The sequence below is a fragment of the Truncatella angustata genome, assembly GCF_020726525.1.
Source record: "Truncatella angustata strain MPI-SDFR-AT-0073 chromosome Unknown BKA67scaffold_4, whole genome shotgun sequence".
Taxonomy (NCBI): Eukaryota; Fungi; Ascomycota; class Sordariomycetes; order Amphisphaeriales; family Sporocadaceae; genus Truncatella; species Truncatella angustata.
In genome coordinates, this window is record NW_025763384.1 from 3,583,671 (window position 1) to 3,594,725 (window position 11,055).

Genomic DNA, 11,055 nt, shown 5'->3' on the forward strand with positions numbered 1-11,055 from the left:
CAAAGAAGTCACACCTTATACACGCATTTCACAGCTCCTAGAAATATCGCAATGCTTCGAAGGTTAGAGATTCCTATATAAGTAATAGTCGCAAAGTGATCGCTGCAACCGAAGTTGCCTTCAATCCATTTGGCGGTGAAGTTGACACATCCAGCGACTATCCGATATGGTAACATCGCGAAACCCGTCCTTGACATTCGGGTGTCTTGGACTGACAGCGTAAAGTCTATTAGGATTTGTTGCTGCAAGCTGGTTAAGAACTACAGACAGTGGCCTTCGACTGTAAGCTAGGTTCATACCTAAAGTCATGCTGAAATCGAAAAATAGGATGCAGAATAATGGGATCATGGGTGGAACATCACATCCGCGCCATGAAGGGATTTTAATGCCATTCGAGTATTATATATCAAGCAAGGAGGCTGTTCATGTATGGGAATCGCAACACCTGGATCATCTTATGGCGCATGGGGCTCCATGCAAGCATCACTTCGGCTTCAGCAATAACAGCTCACTGATGGTGTATTATCGTGCATGTTTAGGTAGTAATGAGCGCATAGCCACACGCATCTCGCATCTACCCCTCATCGTTTGGTGGTTACTTTGCTTATCAAATTGCGCTGTCGCGGCGGTGGGTAAAGCACCTCTGTGTATCATATGAACCAACCAATCAGTGCCAGTTACCACAGGCCTACTTTGATGGAGCTGCAATATCGGAACAGATCACGTCAGATATCCCCGGCGCAACACGTCATTGAAGCGCACTGGCAAGGCGCGTGAAATCGAAGAATAAGAGATGGCTGGAGATATCAATGTTTCTTTCAACTTGTCTAGGGTATAGCATTAGCAATTAGAGATACAAGTAGAATTACCATGTAGCGGCTGCGAGCTGGTTGCCAGCCCGCCTTAACCAGAACAAAATTCTTCAAATTGCCTGAAGCAGAAGATGCTCAGTAGGGTGAATGGGCACGGTTCATTTTACCAACTTCAACCGGTCTGGTCGAAGCGGCCAGCAATAGTAGAATTGCAAAACTCCTAATACTTCGGGTACCGACAAGAGTTTTCTCAATCAATTATATTAGTCTTCAAGCTGCCTCATCAACAACCCTTGTACTAACCTTGGTCGCCAAAATATAAATTTTGGCTGCAGGTTTCTGTAACTGAACGCGATGCTATCGCCCTTCAACGTGCTTGACATAAGTATTCGCGGGAGTGCCATGTGGGATGTAGGCTTAGACAGCTCTAGCCTTCGTATAATTCCTTCATTTAATTCCTTCTCTATTGCGAGGGAGCCTGAAGTTTTCAGGTTCTTTTCAGACGTCCAAAATACTCCATCAGGAAAAGGCTCCCGACTAAGCCCCCCAAAAATATCCGCGAGAGTGAAATTCGTCAAGACTTTCGAGAGCTTTCTGAATCTCCTGGCTAATACCGAGTTTCTCTGCGGGAGTCAGAGACTTCGATATCTCTCCTAGCACATGGCCATCGACGTATTCTATAACGACAAAAGTACAAGTTGTCTTCGGCTCGATCATATTGCGAAAAGCTTAGGCACAGGAACCTTTCTATTTGCTGACAAATATTAAAGATTATGTGCTTCTAGATGGGGACCCGCCACAGAACTTGACCACGAAATGGTCGCCGACTTTCATCACAGTTACGGAGGCATCGGAAGGACTCGGATTTATGTTGAGGTATATATTTAGGCACTTGAATGGAGGGTAGGGTCCAGAATTCTGTGAAATATTGGTTTGCGAAGAGAGCATCTAAATCAGGAGAAAGTGCAGTGTAAAACTGTGATCTGCCGGCATATCCCGTGTAGGAAGTGTGGCTTTTTGCGCAAAAAGAAATGCAACAACATACAACCTAGTTCTAAACTAAGGTTACTGTACTATGTACCTCCCTGGCGTGAAGGGATCATTTGCCCCGCATCTTGTGCTACGGGGATAGGGAGGATCCGTAACACATAAGCCGCACTGCCAAACTAGGGTGTAGATCTTTCGGATCCAGTATTCGTGATGTAAAGGGCCAGTCTCAGCGGGGTTAATGTAAGGGATCATAAGCATAGCTTAGGACTAAATTAGTAAGAGGGACTTGTCAACTCCTACACCCTCTCCGTAAACATACTTATAAGGGACATTACGAAACAATTTCAATGAAAATCCGGTTCACTTCTATATACTCTAATTCACGGTGATACAAAATATTCATTCAGGATTGGTAAACGACGAAGCATATCCGACTGCCACGTGCAACCCCGCTTTCAGGCAGCACCTCATTGACACATGTTTCCGTACAAAGTATAAGATAAGCGACATCCGATCAAGTTTTTAATATACTTGATTAACTTTTAAATCTGGAAACCAGTCTGCCACGGGTAACCGTCATTGGCTCGCTTTCTAGGACTATTGCAACGCCGAGGCCGGACACCTACATATCCCTGTACCATCCTCTGTCACGATGTCGACGGAAGTAAGAGAGTTAAAATATTAACATAATCAGGCCGGAATTGATCGGCCACAATCCTTGGCAGAGCGTTGGTCTTGCTAACTTGTCCCTTAATCTAGGCAGGAATAACCTCATCCATCGTCGCCACCACCCTTGATGGTGGTTCCACGACGAGCTCAGTAGCAACATCTGTCACGCTCAAGCCTTCGTCTGTTTCTAAACTCAGCCCTATCGCTAGAGCGGCTAGAGGAAAAGAGATAACAGGACTCAAGATTTTTCAAAGATCGCCGGACGACACGACGGCAGCCAGAGCAATGGAACTTATTTCAGAGATGAACGCAGACATCCCCACTGGAGGCACGGACATAGCATATGGGGAGAGAGATTCTCATCGAATCCGTTTCTGGAAAGCCAAATCAAGTAGGGCTCCATTAGTCCTCTTTGTCCATGGCGGTAGTTGGCAAGTGGGGACATATCTGGACTCAGTTGGCTCAGCCAAAGTTGGCCATTTGACCTCCAGAGGTTATGCATTTGCTACCGTCAACTATACACTCATACCGTCGGTGAAAGTCGAGGAGCAAGTGCAGGAGGTGGCTAACTCGTTGAGCTACCTGGTCAAGAATGCGAGCAAACTTGACTTAGATTCCGAAAGAGTCATTTTGATGGGCCATAGTTCTGGCGCACACGTTGCTACCTTACTGGGCACGGATACGAGCTATTTAGCGAGGGCAGGGATGAGTATCGATATCGTGCGAGCTGTCATATCCTTGGATGGCTCGAACTATAATGCAATGGCGGAGATTACGGATAGTCCGGGCCCGGTAGCGGAAAACCTGATTTATGGACTCGGTACTGACCCGAAGCGGCTACGTGCCATGTCACCTACATACAACGCGCGTGCGCCTAATGCTCGCGCATTCTTACTCCTCCATGTGCTGAGGCAGGGTGACATTCGCCAAGTTGTCGAGTTTGCGGCGGCACTGAACGCTGCAGGTACCGACGCTGATATACACGTATTCGAGGGCCAAAGTTTCGAGGGCCACATGCAAATGCTTCTGCGGCTTGGCGACTCAAAATATCCGGCGACATTAGTGATGGATGACTGGCTCAATAAACACGTTCCAGTAGCCTAGTCTCTATTGATCCGATTATATCGACCGTTCATATTGAAGATTTACTCAAGGCCTCTAATAAATTTCAGTATGCGAAGAGAAGTCACTCACATGAAAAATCTATTGTTTTAGATTCTCTAACTTCTATTGGCAATGCTACTATACAACTATTGGTTATATAATTCATTCAAAGTATAGTAAATATCTCCATTCCTCCACGGGCTTGCCTATTAAACAGTGTACAGATACGTGGCGAGTTAGAAGGACAATACCTGTCCGGCATGAGAAGCGACGTAAGCCTTGACATTTGCCGAGCCCAGGAGCGTGTAGGAATAGGGTACAGAGGTCAGGTTACCCTCTGGAGCAAGATTCTGACTGCCGCCAAGATCAACATCATTCACCACGGCGTAGCCCTCGTAGGTATTATCGTCGGTGAATATGGCCTTCTTCGGGCAATTTTCGAAGGTTGAGCTTTCGACCAGAACTTCTGCGAGGTCACGTGTGTTGATGGCAGTATCTCCAAGGTTGGAATAGTAGGAGCTAAGTAGGGGTTAGTAGGTTAGTAAAGGAATCAAAGTTGAAACCGTCCTGGGACACTTACTTATACAAGTGACCCTGCAATTGACTAATTAGTGTCCAATCTATAGTGCTCATAGAGGGTTCAACTTACAGTACCGAATCTGTACATTGGGGTCCTCGAATTGATGTTGTCCCACCAGTTGTATGCAAAGGTAACATGCAGGTGACCCACATCCTCGGCCTCATTCTTAGAAGAGTGGCCAACAAGGCATCCTTTCCACTATCATATGATAAGCTGAATGCAATTGGCGATGTCATCGTCCTGCAGCTTACATGGTCATGGAAATAGTTATTGGTGATCGATACCCATTCGGACGCATGGACAGTATCTACAAGGCCGTCATAGTAATCTTTACCGTGATCAAGGTCATTCGAGAAATCGGAAGAATCAACCCAAACATTAGATGACTTCTGAATGGTAACACAATCACCATAGTCGGCGAGAACCTTCGAGATCTTCATGTTACGGACGATAACATTGGACTGGCCCAAGATAGTGAGGCCAATTCCGGTAAGACCTAGTTGGAGTAAGCGAGGACCGTTCTGAAATTTAAAGAGTGAGGAACGTACTGGACCCCGGCAAGCCAATAATGGACTTGTCCGAGCCGACCTCAACCTTGGCAGCGCCCGATAGAGCACCACTGAGCAGAATAACATAGGGACCCGTCGCATTGGCTACTGCAGTAAACTGAGCCAGGGAGGAGACAGTGGTAGTAGTTCCACCTGTGCCGCCGGTCGTACCTCCATTCTGCGTGCAGAACCCAACGGTGCAAGCATCCGTAATGGTAGCTCTTTTCTCAATGGTACGAGCATCTAATGTACCATCTTCAGTTGGTGTAGGACTGGCAGCCACCAGGCCTGCAAATGAGGCGAAAAGAGCAATGGCTTTCATGTTTCAAATCGCACAGAAAGTTCGAAGTTGGCACGTTTGATTGAAGGAGCACACTTATTTTAACGAAGAATCACAGTATTTCTCCCATGATATATAGTCAATGGAATTTTATTTTGTTCGCTTCGGAAGCGTGGACGGAGTATAGCACCCCCAATTAGTCCATGTATGACAAGATACCTGCAGCGAGCCTCAAGATAATCCTCCAATAAGAACGGAGCGTTAGGGTGGTACACGGAACCAGTTCAGCCGCTTTACTATTATGTCTTGGCCAGTCCATCGCCTAAATAGTTCCAAGCAAACTCATTAATATACGTGAAGACGACCACCTTCCTGAATACGTCTGTTCAAATGATTGTGGCATATTGGACGCGAAGACAACATGATTAAAGTTGTAATATGATGGGGCTCTGTTAGTTGCCACCTGTGTGCTAGCAGCTTTTGGTAGCGGGCAGCTGCGGGATGTCCCTAGCGTCGTGCTACCGCTAGACCAACCCACCGTCTGGATATCTTCCTTTGGTTCAGATAGGGTTCCAAAATATCTGGCTAACAAGTATTATATCCCAATTTTCTCTTTGCCTATTGGGCGAAACTAATACGGGAAGCTAGATGGTGTGAAATGGTGGAATTTTCTTATTTATCGTTCGCTCGATTCGTGTGAGACATGTCGGCTGTTTAATGGCCAATTAAATGTTTGAAAAACGGGATAAGGAATAAGCCGAGCAGCCACAAAAACCACAACGTCTTCCAAGCGAAATCATTCGCCTCCTGATCTCGGTTTAGTAACAATGTCTTTGTCAGCATCGCTGCGCCCAGCCAAGCTGCACCTGATTCTTTCCATCCGGCGCTCCAGAACCAATATGACAGGAGCGTGAACAAAAATAGTCCGCCGGAGGCGACCAATCTAGCATTCCAATCGCCTATCACAATAGGGATTGTTTGCCTCCCAGATGCTTTGTCGCCAGCCACATCTCTAAAATCTTGAACATGGACAGTTGTCACGATTGCACAACCGATAATCAGCATCCAAGTTGCCAATTGATAGTCTGTAGCGATGCTCCTTTGCAACACAACCTCAAGCGGCCCGGCTAGGAAACATGAGATACCAATTCCGTTCAGAAGGTTCTTCAGAAATGGGTCAGAACCCCCTTCGAAATGGTTGTACCACAAACATGCTCCTAGCTCCAGCAGCGAGACGTTCAACCCCCCGATCTTTGCCGCGAGCAACACCGTCAGGGGATACAGGAGACAAAGCAGGATTCTAGTCTGTCGCTCGCTTATGCGACCTTGGGGAATAGGCCGCCAGGGCTTATTGATGGCGTCCTCTGTTAATCCTCCCAATTGATTGTGGAGATTGAATATGAGGAGATGACTCCATGTCCAGAGGATCATCGAAGGCACAGCTAATAGTACTTGGAACATGGAAAAGTCCGGACCTCCATACGCCTTGTGTGCTATCAAGCCATTGAGAACCCCAAAAAACACGCCGACAGTGGGCAAGTTGAAGATGTCGTTGCGAACGAACAGCCAGGCGGTGAGAGCATGGTAAGAAACGGACGCGACAAGGGTGTTCAAGGACCCCGTAGATGAAAGTGAGAATCCGCGAGTATCGAGGATCCTAGGATGATGGGTTGGATCAGCGCGAGGCATGGCATCCGTCGGTCGTTGGCTGCGATAAAACGCCAGCGTAGAATTAACTTGCACTGACAGCACCCTGATGCAACACCAAGCCGACGAAGGGGGCTTCTTAAGGAAACCCGCGCTACGTTTCCACATGTCTTGTTTTACGGGGCCTCGACCAGGATGGATACACAATAGAGAGGGTGATCTGCGGGTTATTGAATGCGTGCGTCATTTGGGAAATAGCCACGCATCAAAGCAACGGTGCCGGTGCGAGTCAAGGAGATGGTAACTCAATCCGGAAAACCGCTACGTTACGCTAGAAGTGAGGCACTGCAACTAACTCGACTGCAATTCGTTTTAGGCAGAGCTAAGGGCCTTGGATTAGCAAGTTCAGAGGATTCGCTTATGCTGTTTTGATCCCGAAGCCCCGGGTCCCCGTTAAGGTTCGATGGATGGCTAGGAACGTGTTAATGGTGCCGCGTTCCTTTGGTGAATTAACAAGAATCTTGATCCAATGGCGTGGCATGCTGGCCTATTTATATGATAGTGCAACAATAGAGTTGAGATAACACCTAGCGCAACCTTTTGTCTCATGCAACCGATAGACTATAGAAGAACATACTACACAAAGAGTTTGTGTCACCACAATTGCCAAATCCTTCGAACGTCCTCTTCCAGTGAGGCACCAGCTGAAGGGGCGTGAAGTTCGTGGCGATGGCAAATTTAGGTTCCACATGCCAAATGCAAGAGTACGAATGGGTCAGAACCATGCTCCATAAGCATGAAGGAGTTGCACTAGGATCATGGGATTTGCATCGTCTTGACTGGTTCCTTGTGGTCCTGCAAAGAACTCTCCTGATGTGGTGCCCCGCTAAGACTTGATTGAGCCTGTGGGGACATCTCTAGGGTCCCTTGGATGTTTCGGGTACTTTTAGTAGTGGCTGTAGCACCACTGTCGGCGATTACTGTTTGCTACTTGTGCATACCATGATTCCATGTTCGCACGTTGACTACCGTACTTACGTTGTAAATGACTCGGCATCATTCCTCCTCCCTGCCCTCCTCCTTACTGTGTACTTGTAACGACTCTGTCCCTGGCCCCTTCCCCTTGAAGCCTTTGAGGGATTTTCAGTGGACTGCAGGCGAAGTGACAGGTTGGGGTGGTAGGGGTTTCGCGGCATGCAGTGTAGTTTCCGCGATGCAGCAACATCATTTCGCATGTGATCAAGTAAGTATTCGTTTAGTCAGAGCCTCCGAGACAACTTGCTTCTAACTAGTCTACTATATGCTCAAAGTGATGAGTTTTGCTTGAAAGCTGTTGCAGTGTGTTTTACAAGTAAAGTAATCTTGTGTTTAATTTTGTTCTCCAGTCTCCGTCGATTCTAGACCGGGGCCAAGGCCACAAAATGCACCCACTTTGTGTGTCTACTAGTCTAGTGTCTACTGCAGCATCCGGTGCCAATACTAGTATCTCAAACCCAAGAAATTCCTGCGGGTCCAACACGAAGCATGAATTTGCGGCGGTTAATCCGTACTGTAAGTTCGAGTTCCAGAATCCGTAGTACATAGGAGTAAGAAGAATTAATGCGCGTTAAGAATCGCCAGTTGCGGACCTCAGGCCAGGAACCGGTAGCGTACCAACTGATCCACATGATGCACAGCTGGCTCGCAGCTCTATGCGTTAGCCCTGCCCACAATACTATGCACAACTCCTGGCTTCATGGAATGATAATCTTCTGTTATCATATGATGTGATGGTATATTTCGTAGCATCCGTTACGACATCGCCAAATTGTTAATCAACTGCAAACCTTGGCTTCGTGGTCAAGCTTCTTAGGCCATCCAGATTCATGGCCAACAGTAACATGCCACGAGTGGAAAGTTAACTCAACGTAAGATTGAACTTACCGACAATCTATGAATGCATATTAGATGTATGGTACTCCAAATCAAGCTCACCGCTGGACTATAACTGGACGACGCGCCAAACCCTGTTCGCCGTCATCCCCACTCCCGGGATCCGGCTTAGTTAGCTGTCAGATTCCGTAAGACTGGTACGCTATTTCCCAAGCACGTGGATATCGTGCTGTCCATTGCGCATCGCGGTTCGACAATTTGAGAAGCATGAGTGGTCAGGCCTTCGACTTTGACTTCGGCTAACCTTCCCCACCAACAGCAAACATTTGATCGCGCAGCAGGCGGCATGGCCGATACACACATATCTTGGGACCAAACAGACATGTTTCGGTAGAATCTGGGGCGCCAGTACGACCTACGATCAGGATTGAACAACGCACAAATACCCGATAAAAGGACCAGGCCAGGGCTTGTGGATTGCGATAAACGTGCTCTTAGAGGTTCAACATGATCAAGACGAGTCATGATGACGATGCATGTGCTTGATTCATTTACAGTGAAAAGCAAGAACCAAACTTCATCGGCCTTGTGTGCATGCACACAGCCAGCCGCAAAGGCGATGGTTGACAATGGAGCTCTTTGCCACGCTTGCGGAGTACATCAGAAGTTTCCAAAGCCGAGTTGTGCAATCCCTTGCTGTGATACGTGATGATGATGGTCAAAATACCCGGTACTAACGTGGCTAGTGTTAACTCAATCTGCTCCTGCACATATGAATCAACTTGGAGGTTGAATCAGTAAATACGTGGAAGCAATTGACCGCCGCCAGTGCGTATGGGAAATCCGATATGCGATTCTGGCTTGAAAACGACCTTTCACTTCAAACTCAAGTCGCACGGATTTGAGGATCCAATCATTTGGAACGATGTTCTTAGACCATACAAGTCAGTCAATGTCAGTATAGCACCCGCCATATTGCTTCGCTTCTAAGCCCGTTGGCGGACCGATGACTAGAAAGTACCATAACTTCTCCCATAGCTCATCGGCTATGAAGAATGTATACTGCCGGTACCAAAAGAGGATCAACTGCCCATCAACCGAAGTCGGTAACCTTTGCCGCTTATGATGCAGGGGTTGCGTGAGCTCGCCCGAGGCCCTAGCTGGCTCTTGCTAACTACGTGGCATTACACATGCCGAAGTGCATTCCGTATATGCACAATGTCCCTGCAAATCTTCCATGGTTGTTTTTTGAAGGACATGCTGCAAGGGTTGAAATCCTGCCCGGACGCACCGTGTGGCATAATGCAAGGGCGACCGACGTGCATTGCGCAAATACATTCCTGGTTGTTTTATTAGCCATGGATTTTGTCGAGATACCATGTAATGTTGGAGAAAGATGAAACCACACGCTTGAGGGCCCTCCTGCTTGCTGAATTGTGCCGATCCAGTTTGCGAAGGAGGCCATCTTGATTCAAATCTAGCGTGGCCCGCTCTCCGATATCCCTGAGCCTTCCCACAATCGTCCAGCCAGGGTGGCGCATGCTAAAACTCAAAACGACTACAATCAATTTCTACGAGACTCTACTTGATCCATAGTATAAGAGAAACAAACGATGAGAGCCGCTAAATCAATAGATAACGATATAAGCGATACTTACAGAGTCTAGTGGTACAACATGGGATAAGATAGCGTCGTTGTGGTTTGACTGTTCGAGTTTGCGTACTACAGCCACGTTCGCTTTTAGGCCGATAACTTTATAAAACAGTATCGAAATTCCTTTGTTCCTAATTATGAAGAAGGCGAGCGCGATCGTTTACTTCTCAGAACCACGATGTTTCGCAGCTCCCACAAGAGTCGTTTTGGCGGAATAAAGGAAACTAATGTGTACTAGCTAGCTGATGTGCTACCACAAAAGAACACAAAAGTTTCTAGCTCTGCTATGCATCGACTTCACACAGCTGCCTTATTGTCACGTGTTCCTGACACTGTATCGCCTTCCGCAGCTGGGTTGCTATTATAGGTTGCTACCACGACGGCGCCTAACCGCTGCAACTGTATCGTTTCCGCATTCGTGGGCAGCTTTATTAGGACAGCACATAGACCCCATCAGAACCATGTATCAAACTAACCGAGGTTAGTGTCATCGCCCGTCAGTCAGAGCAATAGTCTCACGCTACACTGAGCTGACGCTTTGAGGTCATCCTCTGCGCCGTTGCCCTCAGCATGGCGCCACTGGATCTAAGCCCTGTCAAATGACCCCACTGTTGTAATTGGTGTTGCAAATTTCTTCCTTTCGCAATTTCACGCCGCTGCGCACCGAGCCTGCCGCTTTCGTGTCGCAATAGTATTGCTCTTCGTTCTCAAACCAGGTATTTAGAGATGCATGGATGCATCTGCTTCTCTGTTTCCTAATAAGGTTGCTACAAAAATGTTTCCACCACCAGGTACACCGTCAGACTTTGTCTTGCATACGAGAAAACCACTGAGTTAAGAGCTTTCATTGCTACTTTTGCGTGGCCCAGATCGCGTGGTTATCTGGGAGTGTCACGTTG

The 11,055-nt window shown here is 47.4% G+C and overlaps 4 protein-coding genes across 4 annotated transcripts; 2 read left to right on the forward strand and 2 right to left on the reverse strand.

The window, feature by feature from the left end:
* Positions 1-2,454: 2,454 nt before the first annotated feature.
* BKA67DRAFT_536115 (Alpha/Beta hydrolase protein) lies at positions 2,455-3,575 on the forward strand (the record flags this gene model as incomplete). The annotated part of the gene is made up of 2 exons (XM_046100108.1): positions 2,455-2,466; positions 2,562-3,575. The coding sequence occupies 2 exons, from the start codon at positions 2,455-2,457 to the stop codon at positions 3,573-3,575; spliced, it is 1,026 nt and encodes a 341-aa protein (XP_045959090.1).
* Positions 3,576-3,811: 236 nt separating this feature from the next.
* Positions 3,812-5,025, reverse strand: BKA67DRAFT_517024 (pectate lyase 2; the record flags this gene model as incomplete). The annotated part of the gene is made up of 5 exons (XM_046097870.1): positions 3,812-4,094; positions 4,156-4,169; positions 4,225-4,353; positions 4,407-4,651; positions 4,704-5,025. The coding sequence occupies 5 exons, from the start codon at positions 5,023-5,025 to the stop codon at positions 3,812-3,814; spliced, it is 993 nt and encodes a 330-aa protein (XP_045959091.1).
* A 672-nt stretch (positions 5,026-5,697) lies between these two features.
* Positions 5,698-6,672, reverse strand: BKA67DRAFT_659091 (UbiA prenyltransferase family-domain-containing protein; the record flags this gene model as incomplete). Its single annotated transcript, XM_046107395.1, has 1 exon — positions 5,698-6,672. The coding sequence occupies one exon, from the start codon at positions 6,670-6,672 to the stop codon at positions 5,698-5,700; it is 975 nt and encodes a 324-aa protein (XP_045959092.1).
* Positions 6,673-9,456: 2,784 nt separating this feature from the next.
* BKA67DRAFT_566299 (uncharacterized protein) lies at positions 9,457-10,386 on the forward strand. The gene is made up of 2 exons (XM_046102881.1): positions 9,457-9,842; positions 10,161-10,386. The coding sequence occupies exons 1-2, from the start codon at positions 9,625-9,627 to the stop codon at positions 10,261-10,263; spliced, it is 321 nt and encodes a 106-aa protein (XP_045959093.1). The 5' UTR covers positions 9,457-9,624; the 3' UTR covers positions 10,264-10,386.
* The last annotated feature ends 669 nt before the right edge of the window (positions 10,387-11,055 follow it).

What these genes read in the sequence shown, in the direction of transcription:
- BKA67DRAFT_566299 (XM_046102881.1), top strand. Translation starts at nt 9,625, where the DNA reads ATGATGCAGGGGTTGCGTGAGCTCGCCCGAGGCCCTAGCTGGCTCTTG. An exon ending in TGCATTGCGCAAATACATTC is followed by an intron (nt 9,843 to 10,160) that starts CTGGTTGTTTTA and finishes AGCGATACTTAC; the next exon opens with AGAGTCTAGTGGTACAACAT.